We start from the raw sequence: 16405 nt of genomic DNA on the forward strand, positions 1-16405 counted from the left end.
TGTTTGGGATTTAAAGCTATTTACAACTTGACCCATACTGATCTCTCCAGCCTTGTTATGTACTCCTTCCATTCCTGCACTCCATGGTCCAAGCAAATTGGCCTTCTCTCTCACAAATGGTGCCTTTCTCACCTTCGCCTCATAGAATCCCTCATGTCCTTCCAAGGAGGCTCCAACATCACTCTCCATACTGTCACAGTCCTCCCTATGTACTGTGGCCGTATCTCCATTGTGTCCATTCTGTATTTAGATATTTACATGTTGTCTCTCTCAACAGACTGTAAGCTCATTAACAGAAGGTATCATTTCTTGTGTGTGTGTGTGTGTGTGTGTGTGTGTGTGTGTGTGTATCTCCAGAGAGTGCCTGGTACATAGCAATTTTTTAAAAATGTGTGTTGCACTGTTTGATTGTCCTGAAATGTTATGCATTACAGTGATCTGTAATTTCATTGATATGAGGTAGCCACTTTGTGGTGGGCTTCACCTGACTCAGGCTAATCCCTTGATAGTTTAGGTCCAATACTGGAACAAAATGAGACATTTGTAAGTCATTCAACAGTTACAAAAGACAGTTTATTTGGTCATGGCAGGAAAAAGTGCATCCAACAAGGATATGCACAGAAGATACTTTGGTTGATTTGTCCCGCAACAGACCTAGCATCAGAGTGGGGCTGAAGGTCTTTGTAGATTTTTGTATTTAAGTGACCAGGGAGTTAGGTATGTAACCTTGGCCTTTAGCCCTTAAGCCATTTAAGTCTTCATGACAGTTTCAATACCTTTTTAAGGAAAAGAACTAGCCCAGCCCACATGGTGAGGGTCTCTGGTAGCTTTTCCTGTTAGCATACTCTTCTATACAGGTCAGCATTTTGTTTGTCAGTTAATATTCCTAAGACAGTTGCCTTGAACACCTAAAGATTTAAGGACTTACTCAGTCATACAGTTAAGTATGTATGGTTCCAAGGCCAGTTCTTTATTTTCTATGCCACTCTATTTCATTCATAAAATCTAGAGATTTAGAGATGGAAAGAATAAATTATGCCTACCAAAATTAGTGTAATATTTCAACACTTCTGTTATAGGAGTGCTTCCATTTTATAGGATCTGGGCTGGTATTTAGTTTATCATTCCAACTGTCTATTGTTTATATCTCTGATTCATAACATGAAAAATAATCCTGGAAGGCAAGGATTTCTCAACAGAGGTTTGCAGACCCAGCACAGTGGGTGGGGGAATGAACCAGTCTCACAAAACTTGGTAGGGAAAAATGGCAAAGTCAGAAAATGTAAATTGTAATTGTAATGGTAAAATGTAAATTAGAAAAATAAATCCAGTTAATAAGGTGATTATCCAACCAAAAAAGCCGAGAATTTACATGCACGTAGTGCTCTAAGGTTTGCAATGTGCTTTCCTCACAATAACTTGAAGACTTAGACAGCACGAGTATTATTATCTACATTTTACATATAAGGCAACTGAGGGGTCTGAAGGCTAGATGACTTACCCTGGATCATCTGATAAGATGGCATTTGAACAGAGATCTCATCTGTAAAACAGAACAACACTTGTAGTACCTATCAAAGTATCTGGGGTACCTTGTTGTTAAGAGGTGAAGGAGATGAAGGACTACAGGCATGTCAATTACTCTCACTACTACGTTATGTTCTTTGAACGCCAGATGTTGGACTCTTTAAGGATAAGGGAAACGTTTTACATTTTTCTTTCACTTCTCCGTTAACTCTGCCTGCACAAGACGCACAGCAGGCACTCCAGAAGCAGTCGTTTACTTGCCCTGTCTACTGCATTTTTGGAAAAGGTTGTTGGGGGCGGGATGCTCGACTGAACGATGAGCCAGCAGTTCAGGGAGACAGAAGCCATAGCCTGTCTTCAGGCAGGGCTTCGCCTACGGACACCTCCAGACCCTTCTCACCTACCAGTCCCCCTTCTTCAGGCAGTCCACAGTCGCCCCTCTTTTCAGCAGGTACAGCACACAGTCCCGGTGTCCCAGGGAGGCCGCCTCATGCAGCGGTCGCTTGTAGTCCCGGTTAGGGGCCTCGATGTCCAGCTCCCACGCTTCCACCAGGTAGGCTAGGATGTCCCGATGCCCGTGCCGGGCCGCAGAATGTAGGAGGGTGTCACCTCCCCTGCCCGGGCACGCGTTCTTCACGTGCCAGCTGCGGCCGTGCTCCGCTCTCCCAAGTTCCTCCTGCAAGGGCCTGAGCTGCCCCTCCTGGATCAGCCTGAAGAGCCGTTCCTGCAGCTGGGCTTCCTCCACGCGCCGGCGGAGGGCCATGAGAGAGCCGCCGCTTGGACTCCGTGGGAGGCTCCCCAGGGGCGCGCGGCGCTAGCGGAGGGGGAGGGGAGGGAGTCCGGGCGGCCTCCCCAGCCTGAGGCGCCGCCTCGCGGCCTGCGAGCCTCCTCCGCAAGTCCTCTGGCGGAGCCCAGGGAGTACGAAAGGAGGGAGCGCGGGGCTCGAGGCCCTTCCTTCCTTCTGCGCCCGTTATCGCAGGACTTTGGCCGGAACCATCGCTCCCTGAAGGCGGTTTCTGGGAGCCGGGGCTGGGACTTAACGGGGTTTCATTCTAGGAGCGCTCAGACTCCTCCTACTCCTCCCAGCCGCCTCTGTTTCCCGGGATGTGTCAAAGTTTAAAATGGCATTAAAGGGACGCCTCGCAGGGAATGTGTGCGAGTACATCAGCGTGGACAGGTGTATGTCATCGGGAGTGAGCAAGGATGGGACAGAATTCGTAGCATCCTAGATCGAGAGAGGAAGAGACCTCCAAGGTCTTTTAGGCCAACCTCCTGATTTTATAGATGATGCAAATGATGCTGGGGGAGGAACTAACAGACTTGACTGGAGTCAGAGTTCTGTACTTTAGGAGTGTATGTGTAGAATGGGCAGCGTATTTTCTTTCCTTCTCAGTGGGTGGGGAAGAGAGGAGACAGGGTGGAGGGAGTGAGAGAATGTGGAACTGGAAATTAAAAAAAAAATTCTATGCCTTTACGCCGTGTATTTTTGGATTTTTCTATGGTCTCGGGAGAAGGAGCTACTACTGATATTCATTAAGTGCCAGATAACAATGTATCAAAGGATTCAAGGTTTAAACTTAGATCTTCTTCATTGCCAGTCTGGCATTCTCAATCCTAAGCAATAATTTACTAAATTCCTTTTGAATGGAATTTGATATCCATTCTTCTGGTACCAACTTTGAACCCTAATTTCCTCATCTGTGAAATGCAAGGATTGGATGATCTCTAAGCATCCCTCCCACACTAAAAGTAAGATCTACTCCCTTAGCTCTCAGTGGAGTCAGATATACCTGGCTTCAAATCCTGCCTCATACACGTACTAGCTGAGCGACACCTCCCTCCCCCCATCACTTTAGTCAGTGAGCCCCTAGAGCCAGGATTTTTTTTATTTTTATCTTTACTTTTTTGCCTTCCCCCCCAGAATTTGGCACCACTGGCATATAGCAGGCTCTTAATAAATGCTTGTTGACTGACCATTGGCAAGTGACAGCTTTTCTGTACTTGTTTTCTCATCTGTAAGACAAGAGGGTTGCTTGCCTCTGAGGTCCCTTCCAGGTCTAGACCTAAGATACTACGATCCACCTGGTCTAAGACTGTAAAGCAGTTCTCCTCCTTCCGCCAAAGTAGAGAACCCGAGAAAATTCTCTTTTGTCTCTAAGATCAGAATGAATAAGAAATAAGAGGAAGAGCCGAGGCTTGTCATTGGGTGGCAGTCTGCATCGGCATTTCTATTGGTCGAGAGGGCAGTCAATTAATTCCATGGTGGAGTGTTTTTTGTTTGTTGGTTGTGCGCGTATGGGTTTGATGTGGTGGTCGTCGTAATTGCATCGGCTGGAGATGAGGGGGTGGGATTTAAGGGAGGAAGTCACAGGAAATCCGAGTCCTACTTTGTGATGTAGCGTTTTGGGAAGTTTGGGACCAAGCCGGAAGGAGCGGAAGGATCGAAGGGGCGGAAGGGGGAAAAGGCCGGAAGGGGGAAAAAAGGCCGGAAGAGGAAAAGGCCGGAAGGGAAAAAAAGGCCGGAAGGGGGGGAGGGGCGGGGCTGTTGGCAGAGGAGGAGGAGGCGGCATCTGCGCGGCGGGAGCAGCCACACTGAAATGCCCAAGTCCGTGAGAGTGGGTGCTTTGCGGGTGCGGGCGGGGACTGGGACTGGGGAAAGAGGTGGAGGGGATGGCCAAGCCCGCGCCTGTTTGGCAGATTTAGAAGCTGAACTACGACCGCCGGTTTCTGATCCCACGGATGCGTTTGTTTATTTCCACGGGCTGTGTGACCTTAGAAGAGTCATGTTCCTTCCCTGGCCTGTTTCCTCCTCCGTAAAATGAGGGGCTTGGATTAGATCTCAAAGGAAAGAAAGCCCCTTTCAGCTCTTAACATTCTGTGATTCTACGGAAGACTAGAGAAGAGGTGGAGGGGTGGAAAGCTTTTACGGAGCTTTTAGAATGTCCTGGACTTCGCGGAATACGTACTCGAGCCAAAAGAAAAATCTTTGCCCTCAAGGAGCTTTCGTTCTATTGGGGAAAGACTAAGCGGGTGGGGAGGAGGTGGGAGGAGGACTCTTGTGGGGCACGGCTGGGAGGGAAAACGCCAGTTGGTAGGCCGAGACCCCGGGGATGGCCAGCTGGGCGGGGCTGTAGGAGCAGGTGGGGAGGCCGCCGGGACTGAGGGCAGCGCGGGATGAGACTGGCTGACGTGTGCCTGGCAATGCAAAAACACAGCCGGGAGGAGCTGCATGGACCAGGAGACCGAACCCCACCATCTTCTGGTGTCTGAGTAGCCGTGCTTTCCTTTTCGTTGTGGTGGTGTCTTCCGGCTGCGCTGCTGCTCTCCCTACTCTGAGGGGTTTCTCACAGCTGCCATTTCTCCATCTCCGTTTCTTATTGAGAGAGAGAGAGAGAGAGAGAGAGAGAGAGAGAGAGAGAGAGAGAGAGAGAGAGAGAGAGAGAGAGAGAGGAAGGAGATGAGGAGAGAGAAGATGATGGAGATGGAGGAGGAGGGAAGGGAGGGAGGGAGAGAGAGAAGGCACTTGAGAGTAAGTTGCTGTGGTCCAGGAGGCACCCTCCACAAATAGTAATTTCTCAGAATTAGATAGAGATTGGGTGAAATAAGATTGGGAGAGGCCCGAGTTCGGTTTTGCAGTTTCCACATTGTGAGCCAGGGCTGGATATTTTTTTCCCTTTTTATCATCTTAGTAAAAACAAAACATAACTACTTTGCTTCCTTCCCTTTTCAAAAACCTTCATTAATTGCTTACAGAATAGAATACAAATGCTTCAGCATGACATTGGAAGCTGATTAAATGGTGAAAACTTATCTTTCCAGGACTTAGTTTGGTTTGGTGTTCAAGATAGTCCCTTTCCTGGACTTACTCACTTTTCTTATCCCCTCCCCATTGTACCTTCGGTACCATTCTGAATCCCTACTTCCAGGAAGGACTTTAACTCCAACTCTGCCTGTTAACATCCATTCTTACCTAGTTAAGCTTCTGTCTCTTCTATCACATCTTACCTTCTCTTCTGTCCTGCCCTCCATGTCATATCTGGCAATCACAGGCTTGTATTGAGCATGTAACTGTGTACTAGGCACTGTAATAAGTACTGGGGGTACAAAAGAAAAGTAAAAACAGCCTCTGACCTCAAGGAGTTTATATTCTAATTCTCTTATGTTCCAAGTATGTGTATATATACATATATATGCATATATGTATATACTAATTTTAGTATATGTAGATATATGTACCATTCTCTTATATTTTACTTCTCCCATATTCTAATGGGAGAGACAGCATGTACGCTCACACGTAAACACATACACCGGTAGGTGAGTTTTTCCTCAAACTCCCATTTTGGGAGAAGGTCCAGATCAACCATCCCACCTTCTCTGTATTTAGCCACCATGCCCCCATTGGGTACCTCCCCTTCCCTCTTTTTAGGATTCACCTTTATGTATGTTTTTTCCTCATTAAAATGTAAGCTTGTCAAGGGTACCCTCAGCATTTATTAGAGTGCCTGGCGCATAATAGGTGCTTAATAAATGCTTTTTGCCTGTGTAGAAGGAAAGTAATATTTGAAGGGAAAAGAACTAGCAGCCAAGATGGGAGAAGAGGAAAGGCCTTGTGCAGAAGGCAAGGCCTTGTGCAGAAGGTAACAATTGAGCTGAATCTTGAAGGAAGGTATACTAAGAGTTCGAAGTGAAGGAGAGCATTCTAGACATGGGAAACAATACAAAGGCACAAAGGAAGAATTGTGTGCTTTTTTGGAACAAAAAAGCCAGTCTAGCTAGTATAAGTAGAAAATTAGGGACTTTTCCAGGAGGTATTGTGGAGATAGAAGATTTGACAACTGATTGAGCTACATGGGTTGAGGAAGTGAGGGAAACCTAGGTGGTGTAATGGTGATAGAGCCCTCCACAGGAATTGGAAGTTTTTAAGAAGGATGAGTTTAGGAGGGAGGGGTAAGATACTGAGTTCTCTTTTACATATGCTGAGTTCATTATTCCTATGAAACATCTAGTTCAAAATGTCCAGTAGGTAGTTGATGTGTATTTGTCCTTTGTTGCCGAAGAAGACCATGCCGTCAGAGAAATAATGACATGACTTGCACATGACTTTGTTTTGAGTGAGGGAGGGCTGATAATGCTCAGGAGAAGAGAAACTGTGGCTGGATGAAGTAGATTCAGGAATCATTGCTAGGTGGTAAAGAGAATATGAATCCTGGATTTGGAGCAGGGAAGATCTGAATTCAAATTGCACCTCAGATAATTTATAAGCTTTGTGACCCTGATCAAGTCACTTCATTTGAGCCTTAGTTTTCTCATCTGTAAAATGAAGATAATTGCCCCAGCCTTACAGGGTGTTTGTGAGGGTCACACGAAATAACATGTAGAACTCTTAAAGTACTATGTAAACGCTAACTATCATCTGTGTAGAGGGGATAATTGAGGGAGAGCTGGTGTAGGAGCAATGAAAGGACTGCTCTAGGAGAGCTAGGCTGCACCGACAACTAGCTGTGTCACCGTGGTATTTACTTCTGTCTTAGACTATGTGTAGAAAAGGAGAAAATTATAGCCTGCCCTGTTTACTTCACAAATTTATGAGGAGCAAACAGGATAGTACGTATGTAAGTAAATAGGTTATTACTATTGCTGCCATTTTAAAGAGTCACTGTAAAGTTGGTAATCATAAGGATTTTTTGAATGAGACTTTTGAGATCATCTAATCTAATTTTTTGGGCATCTTCCTAACTTCAAATTTGGCTTCAGATACTAGCTTTGTGACCCTAGGCAAGTCACTGAGCTTTGTTGGCTGAAATTCCTGATTCATGAAATCAGCTGGAGAACCTTTGCAGTATCTTTGCCAAGAAAACCCCAAATAGGTTCACGGAAAGTCAGAAATAACTGAACAACAGCAATCTAATTTTGGAATTTTGTAGACAAAGAAACTCAGAGGGGAGATGACTTGACTAAGATCGCAGTGACAGAGTTGGGACTCCATCCTCCCAGTCTAGTTCTTCCATTGCCACAGAATTTTCATAAAGTTTTTCAATAGTCTCCATCCTCACGTGTTGTTTCTTCATAATACTTAGAAGTCCCACCTTCTGACATCTGATCTGGACCTGGTCCTTGAGCAGTATTTCCTTGTACTCTAGATTCAAACCCCCATCCCTTTCTTCTCCCATCAAAATTTTATTGACTTGTGTATATATCCTCCTTAATGAACTGTTTTCTGCTTTCTAGGACAACTAGCTAATCTGTTAAATTAATTTATCCAAATATGTTAATTGTGTCAATTTAATAAATATTTTTTGAGCATCAGCTATGAGTACTCTTCTCAGCACTAGGAGAGATGCAAAGATGATAAAACTTTAAAATGCCATATAAATGTGAAGTAGTGTTATTATTGCTAGCAGTAACATTGGGATAGGGAATTAAGGACTAGACTTGTGATTTCATTGATACTAGGAATTCCCAGATGAGAAAACATCTACCAATACAGTCTCTGCAACTTAGAGTCTTAGAGAATTGCCCAGAATACCAAAAGGATAAATGACATACTTAAAGCTATATGACCAGCGTGTGGCAATGATGAGACTTGACTTCTTGGCATTGAAACTAACTGATCCACCATGTCAGGTTCGCCACTACTAATAAAACAGAACATGGTGAAACTCTGAACAAAGGGGCATGAAAATCTGCATACTAGATCTGTATCTGACACTTACTGGCCAGGTGACATTGTTATGTCACTTAATTGCTTTGGGACACATTTTTCTTATATATAAATAAAAGGATTTAAAATTGATCTTTTAAAGTCCATTCCAATTTTAACATTTTAAAACTTTATTATTCTATACAGATCGTGCCTTCAAGTAGTTTGAAATCTGGTTTAAAAAATGACATGTATACAAATAACTAATGGAAGGTAGAATTTGAAAGTTAAGTAAAAAGTACAAAATGCTTTGGAAATTATGTGAGGGAGAAATTGATTTTTGCTTATGGGTTCAGGGAAGGGATGATTCATGTTAGTCAAGTTTGAGTTGGGTCTTGAAGGTTAGGCTGGGAATTTGAAAGCCTAAGTTGAGTTGTTTTTTTTTTTCAGGGGAGTAAGTGGGGAGGAAGGCATACCATTCTAGGAAATAGGATAATCAAAGGCAGGAAAGCATGGGGTATGGCCAAGAACAGTAAATTGTATACTGGGTTCATGAAGGAATTTTGAACATTCTCTTAAAAGTATATTTTGTTCTTTTAAAAAAATTTTCCTCAGTTACATGTTAGAACAATTTTTAACATAAATTTTTTAAAATTTTGAGTCCCAAATTCTCTTTCCCCTTCCTCCCATCTTGAGAAAACAAGCAATTTAATAAAGATTGTACATGTGCAGTAGCAGCTAGGTGGCCCAGTGATAGAGTGTCATCTCTAGAGTGCCAGTCAGGAGGACATGAGTTCAAACCTGGCTTCAGACAATATGTGTCTTTATGACCCTGGGTAAGTCACTTGACCTTGTTTGCCTTAGTTTTCACATCTGTAAAATGAACTGGACTTGGAAATGGTAAACCACTGCAATATCTTTGCCAGGAGGACCCTAAACAAGGTCACAAAGAGTTGGACACCACTGAAATGACTGAAGTATACATGTGGCAGTCATACAAAGCATTTCCATGTTACCTATGTTGCAAAAGAAAAAAGACCAAAAAGCCCAAGAAAAATAAAATTTAAAAAAGCATGCTTTGATGTGCATTCAGACTCCATCAATTCTTTCTCTGGAGGTACATAGCGTTTTTCATCATGAATCCTTTAAAATTGTCTTTGATTATTGAATTGCTGAGAAGAACTAAGTCATATACAGTTGCTCATCCTACAGTACAGCAGTTACTATGTAGTGTTCTGGTTCTAATCACTTCACTTTGCATCAGTTCATAAGACTGCATAAATCTTACTTCCCACTAATCATTTGTTATACCATAACATTCTATCAAAATCATATAACACAACTTGTTTAGCCATTCCCCTATTGATGGACATCCCATCAATTTCCAATTCTTTGTTACCACAAGAAGAGCTATTATAAATATGTAAATATAGGTCCTTTTCATTTTTCTTTGATCTGTGGGATACTGACCTAGTAGTGGCATATAGCTGGGGAAAAGGGTATGCAGTTTTATAGCACTTTGGGCATGGTTCCAAATTGCTCTCCATATCCCCTCCGACATTTGTCATTTTACTTTTTTATCATTTTAGCCAGTCTGATAGATGTGAGATGGTCCCACACTGTTGTTTTATTTTATATTTTTCTAATTAATAGTGATTTAGAGTATTTTTTTCATATTGCTATACATAAGCTTTAATTTCTTCTGAAAACTTCCTGTTCATATCCTTTGACTGTTTAGCAATTGGAGAAATGACACACATTATAAATTTGACCCAGTTCTGTAGATATTTGAGAAATGAGGCCTCTATCAGAAAAACTTGGCTGTAAAATTTTTTTCCTCAATTTTCTGTTCTCTAACTTTGGCTGCATTGGTTTTGTTTGCGCAAAACTTTTAAAATTTAATATAATCTAAATTATTTATTTTACATATTGTAATGCTCTCTAACTTTTGTTTGGTCATAAATCTTTCCTAATCCATAGATATGCCAGGCAAACTATTTCCATGAACCTTTACTATATGTTGAAATCATGTAGTCATTTTGAATTTATCTTGGTATATGATATAAAATGTTAGGGTGTATCTAGTTTCTGGCAAACTGCTTTCCAGTTTTCCTAGCAGTTTTTGTCAAATAGTGAGTTCTTGTCCCCAAAATCTTGGATCTTTGGGTTTTTCAAACATTAGATTATTATGGTCATTTATCGTATGTCTGATCTATTCCACTAATCCACTGCTCTATTTCTTAGCCAGGACAAGATTATTTTGAAGATTGCCTCTTTGTATTACAGTTTGGCTACACCACTTTCTTTCACATTTCTTTCATTGATTCCCTTGATATTCTTGATATTTTGTTCTTAATAGATGAATTTTATTACTTTTTTTTGCAGCTGTATAAAATTTTTTTTTGTAATTAGTTATATTAATATATGATATTAAGTCAGTTAATTTAGGTAGAATTGTCATTTTTATTGTATTTTCTTGGCCTACCCATGAGCAATTAATATTTCTCCAGGTATTTAGATCTAACTTTATTTGTATAAAAAGTGTTTTGTAATTGTATTCATATAATTTCTAGGTTTTTCTTGGCAGATAGACTCCCCTACAATTATTCTAAATGGAATTTCTCCTTTTAGCTCTTGCTGCTGTACTTGGTTGGTAACATATAGAACTACTGATGATTTCCTTTTTTATATACTTCTACCAAGAGTTGGCTTTGCCCCCTGGTGTGACCCTGACAGGGTCCAACAGAATATTGAAGGCCAAGATTACAGTACTTTTAAGGGCCTCATATTGCATGTCAGTCAATAAACACAAGTGCCTACTACATGCTAGGTCATTATGAGTACCTCTGCCATTCTCTTTTAACAGTCACCTAGTAGGAGTTGACATTAACCCTTACTGTGATTCCAGCAGGTTTGGGTTGAGATGCCATTGACTTTAGGCCTTTCTAGATATCACAGTATCTTCATGCTGCTCTGGTGCACACACAATCAGAATACTCATAGAATCTTCTTTTGTAGCTCAGGGCTGAATGGACAAGTTTGCTGATTTTATTGAATATTTCTTTTGTCTGGAGTCTTTTTCATCTTGTTTCTCATGGTAACTAGGCTTTGCTTGGCACTTTTCATGTCACTATCTTTGCAAGAAGTCCTGTTGAAAAAAAATTAAATCTTTATAATGTTTAAAAATAAAAACAAACCATACACATTGGGTTTTTAAAAAGTTTACTTTCAATATGGGAAAACGGACTTATAAATTTAGGTTGTATGTGTGAGTATATAAATAGAGCTGTGTTTCACTTGGAGAAGACCTGCTAGATTAGACCCCCATTTACCAAAGGTTATATTCACTGAAGCAGTCTTCCTAACTTGATGTCACTTGGTAATCTGATTAGCTTCCATAGGTTTAATTTTCATTTCTTTGAAGATAACTCCCAGTTCTACATATCTAGCCCTTAGTCCGAAAATTTAATCTCACGTTCCCAACTGCATGTTAGATATTTTAAATTAGATGTCCTATAGACTTCTCAAACTGAACGTGTCCAAGACAATTTATTATCTTCCCCTGTTGTGTCCCAACTTGCCCTCCTCACACCCCCAATCTTAACCTTCTTCTGAATTTCGTCTGAGGGTACCACCATCCCCTCTGTCAGGTTTTCAACCTTGCTATTATCTTTGACTTCTTCTCTTTATCCTTACATATTTAATCAGTTGACAGATCTTGTAAAGTTTACCCTCTATTCCCTATTCCTGTCACCACCACCCTAGTTTAGGCCTGTGTCTCGTTACTAGCTGTCATTCACACAGCTGCAGAAGTGATTTTCCATCTAATTGTGTCACTACCACTTGGTAAACTCCAGTTGCTCTATGTTATATCTAAGATCACATATAAACTTTCCCATTTGACATTTAAAGCCCTTTGCAGCATGATCCTAACCCACCTTCCTAGCCATATTGTATGTTATTCCTTTTCCTGCATTCTGCAGTTTACCCAGACTGGCCTTCTCTCCATTCTTCCCACCTGGTACTCTGCTTCCCATTTCTCTGCCTTTGCATAGGTTCTCTCATGCCTCAAATGTATTCTTGTTACCACCACTTCATAAAATCCCTCACTTCAGGGTATGTCTTAAGCACCATTTTCTACACAAAGCCTTTTCAACTGCTAGTATACTTCCCTTTTATTAACGTTTGTTGCTCAGTTGCGTCCAACTATCTTGTGACTCCATTTGGGATTTTCTTGCCAAAGATACTGGAGTGGTTTGCCATTCCTTCTCCAGCTCATTTTATAGATGAAGAAACTGAGGCAAACAGGTATAAGTGACTTGCCCAGAGGTAGAAAGCAATTGAGGCCAGATTTGAACTCAGGAAGTCTTTCTGATTTCAGGCCTGGCACTCTATTCACTGTCACTGCTCTTTTATTTATCTAGCATGTGCTCTCTTTGTTTATTCTGTATATCTTTTATAGCCCCAAGGCTTCCTCACCTCAACTTCCCTCACACCAGCACATCTAGGGTTACCAGAGAAAAGTCAGAACTACATGGCTACAATTTGAACTCATTCCAAGTGCTAATGTAGCCTTTTTTCTGGGAAAGATACATTATTCACTGGGGGCCATCTCCAGTCCTTGTGAACTAGATCTTGCCCACTGGACCCTGATGGCTCCAGAGGCTCATTGAACGGGTCTTCCTCTCACTTAAATTCAGTTCACTTGCGAATCATGCTATTACCTTTGAGAACAAAGGACAAATGGCAACATTATTCCCCATTTTAGCATATTTGTTTCTCTTTTGCTCTTAAGTTAATGAAGTAGTGAAAAAACTCTTTTAGTGACAAAACCCTTGCCAGGGTGCTGACAAAATGTTACACTAGTGTAATGATGTGTAGGTTAGAGAATTTAAGCTTAAGGTAGAGAATTGACCACTTACATGGTCACTATGACACCATGATTAAAAATAAAACTTTTATTTAAGGATAAGGAAAAGCAAGAATAATACTATAATCAATTAACATAAAGCAAGTACAGAAACATTAAATACACTCATGAACTTGGGTCACACTGCCCAGTTAATGTGGTGTTTCTCTCCTTGGAGACTGAGGGATTGCATTTTTAGAAACCTAGCAGGGAGGTACCTAAGTAGGAAAATTCATGTATTTGGGTTAACAGAACTCTGTATGCTGTAGGTCTTGACATCCTTAGTTGCTTTAGGAACAGTTTGTACTACACAAAGCCTCTTCTCTGTTAGCTGCTCCCCTTCTGGTTTTCTTCTCTTCTGTTAGGCATATTGGTTACTGTTTTGCTCTTGAATTAGTGAAGCAGTGACGGATTGTTAATGCAAAATCTCAGGGTCCTGAGAAAGACATGCTGTTGTAGTGACATACAGTTTCCTTAAGCTAGAGAACTGCAGAGTTCCTCAGGTTGACTGAGCAATATGGAGACAAGCCTAACCAGCTTGTCACTCAATATGATTACATTTTGTTTAATCATATCTCAGCCTTTTTTTTTTAATGAAAAAGGAAGGCTCAGTGCAGAACTCCTTAGGTTGACTCTTTGGACAATGGAGACATGCTCAGCCAATTCTTCCCTCAGTTTGAAACTTCTTACAGTAAAGCAGCTTCACTGCCATTCCTCTTTTGTTTCTCCCTCAAGCCACTCTGAGAGGTTTCACCTCTCAACTGTAGAGGGAGCTAGAGGGTAATAGCTCAAATGGCTGCCAACTTTAATTCTTGTCCAGTGAGCTTCCCAGCCCCTGCTCCAGCCTTTGCTGTAGTCAGTCTGTAAAGCAGTAGCTCTCAACCATTCAGCAGGCTCCCAGAAAAACAGCTGAAGTTTTTCTGACATCTGATTTTGTTGGTACCTTCGTAATTAATTCAGCCTTTTTTTGCAGCTGGTTTTTTCACTTCCATTGCCTCCTATCAGACTCCTGGTGGTTAATAATTCCTCTTTCTCTTATGAGGTAGAACTCCCAAAATCTACCTTTTTGTCAGACAAACCCAACAGTAATCTTCCCACGGTCTACAAACAGTTATTTGATTGACCTCTTTATCAGTAATCACATCTGGAGGCAATTGGGGTTAAGTGACTTGCCCACAGTCACTCAGCTAGTGTCTGAGTCCAGATTTGAATTCAGGTCCTCTTGACTTCAGGGTTGGTGCTCTGTCCATTATTAGGTGCCCCAATTTCTAACAAAAAACCCCAAAACACCCACCATCATATGCAAATGAACAGACCCACAGTGTCTCACATCCTATGCATTCTAATCTTTAAGGAATTATTTCCTTCAGTGAGCTTTTGGACCTCTTTTTCCATCTGACCAATTCTGCTTTTGGGGCATTCTTCTCTTCACTGGCTTTTGGGATCTCTTGTCATTTGGGTTAGTCAATTTTTTACAGTGCTATTTTCTTCAGCATTTTTGGGGTCTCTTTTAGTAAACGGTTGACTCATTTTTCGTGATTTTCATGCATCACTCTCATTTCTCTTCCTAATTTTTGCTCTGCTTCTCTTATTTGATTTTCAGAATCCTTTTTTGAGCTCTTCCATGGCCTGAGACCAATTCATATTTTTCTTGGAAGCTTTAGATGGAGGAGCTTTGACTTTGTTTTCTTCTGTTTGCATGTTTTAGTCTTCCTTGTCAGCAAAGTAAGATTCTACAGTCTCATTCTTTTTCTGGTTTTTGCTCACTTCCCCAGCCATTTACTTAACTTTTGAGCTCTTTGTTAAAGTAGATCTCTGTTTCCAGTGGAGTTGGAGGGTATACTCAGCCCCTTGATTCTCCCACAATCTGTGGGCTTAGAGCTCCAGAAACAATGGCTGCAACTGCCCCTGCTGCTGCTGCTGTGGCTGTTGCAGGTTCCTCTGCTACCCTGGGGATGGGGCCTGATTACTCCACTCTCCCACACTGGTTCCACAGGCTTTTTCCACTGACCTTCCAATTTGTCCTTGGCTTTTTGGAGTCCTGAAGTCTGGAAATTGCCACAGGTGTGAGAAATTCTGTCTTCTCAAAGCCTGCTCAGGCCCTGTCTGTGCCAGTGCTACCCAGCTGGACTGCCCCCTGCCCCCCGTGTGGCATGATAGACACTTCCCTGTGACCTTCCAGGCTGTCTTGGGCTGGCGATTTGCTTCACTCCATCAATCTGTGGGTTCTGCAGCTCCAGAATTTGTTTAGAGCCATTTTTTACAGGTCTTTGGCTGTACTTGGGGATAGCACTCTGGAAAGTGCATGGTGTTACTCTGCCATCTTAGCTCTGCCCCATCTCCCTTATTTCTTAAGAAGACAGGAATTTAACAAGGGAAGAATAGGAGAATACATTTTAGTTGTAGGAACAAGACATTATTTACCAGTAGTATTATAACAGTAAATGACAAAGTCAGCTGTCTTCATCTTGTCATCTCTCCTTTTTTTCTTGAAGTGCTAGGGAAGTGATAACTTTAGAAACCAAATGGTCAAAAGAGGTATCTGGGAAGGAGGAGGGAAGGGGCTAAGACAAACCACAAACTGAATAATTAGCTGCTGGGTAACTGAGATAACTGGATAACTGATTGTTTTTCCTGTCTAGCATGCTGAGTTAGTGATGACTCATAAATGCACCATTCTTTTTGCTTTCAGTGAAACGGTATAAGCGGACACAACTCACAGCCATTGACTGCCAACTCTTGGCACAAAGCAGAGAAGGCTCATTTTCTCTGACCCAGCCCTTAAATCAAAGGCGGACAAGTAGAGATCCGAACTGGAGGCTCTATCCTAAACAAAGAAAAGGAAACAGAGGTATATTTGTACTTTAAAAACTAAAAGAGGATGTAAGAAATCTAATTTAATTTTAATGAGATAAGAGAATACACCATTTTGACCATTCTTCCAGGCTGAAACTCTAGAATACTCTTTGCTTTATTTGGCCTCATAGCAAAAAAAAAAAAAAAATTTTTTTTTTAGTTGCAGCCAAGATTTAGGTTCAGGAATTTGCAGGAAATTGGTATTCAGGAAGCTAATACAAACAAGAACTTTATGATTATGCAATGTAGCAAGCAGACAAAGCATGTGGACCTACTCTGGAATATAAACATTTGGCATGATGGATATAAGAAACTCACTTAGCATAAGGAAGGGGAGGGATACATATTAGGGAAGAAACGTGCCCAGACTTGGGGTTCAGGTGGTAAAATTAAGAATGGGCTTGGTTGGAAACAGGTAATTTGTCAGATGTGAGAGGGGCATTCCTAATCTGACCCAGTTGTGGTAGAGA

General features: G+C 41.6%; 2 protein-coding genes across 3 annotated transcripts in view; one reads left to right on the forward strand and one right to left on the reverse strand.

The window, feature by feature from the left end:
* Nucleotides 1–3059, reverse strand: part of ANKRD16 (ankyrin repeat domain 16) — a 49662-nt gene extending 46603 nt beyond the window's left edge. Inside the window, exon 1 of the mRNA XM_072654229.1 lies at nucleotides 1932–3059. Within this exon, the coding sequence (XP_072510330.1) occupies nucleotides 1932–2290 (359 nt within the window). The 5' untranslated portion in view covers nucleotides 2291–3059. The remainder of the gene's footprint in view (nucleotides 1–1931) is intronic.
* Nucleotides 3060–4059: 1000 nt separating this feature from the next.
* FBH1 (F-box DNA helicase 1) overlaps nucleotides 4060–16405 on the forward strand; it is an 86405-nt gene continuing 74059 nt past the window's right edge. Inside the window, exons 1-2 of one of the 2 annotated variants that reach the window (XM_072654230.1) lie at nucleotides 4060–4132; nucleotides 15772–15930. In XM_072654230.1, coding sequence (XP_072510331.1) covers nucleotide 4132; nucleotides 15772–15930 — 160 coding nt within the window. In that variant the 5' untranslated portion in view covers nucleotides 4060–4131. Of the gene's footprint in view, nucleotides 4143–15771; nucleotides 15931–16405 lie in introns of both variants that reach the window. The other variant, XM_072654231.1, reaches the window with a different exon arrangement.

This window comes from Notamacropus eugenii, chromosome 3, assembly GCF_028372415.1.
Source record: "Notamacropus eugenii isolate mMacEug1 chromosome 3, mMacEug1.pri_v2, whole genome shotgun sequence".
Taxonomy (NCBI): Eukaryota; Metazoa; Chordata; class Mammalia; order Diprotodontia; family Macropodidae; genus Notamacropus; species Notamacropus eugenii.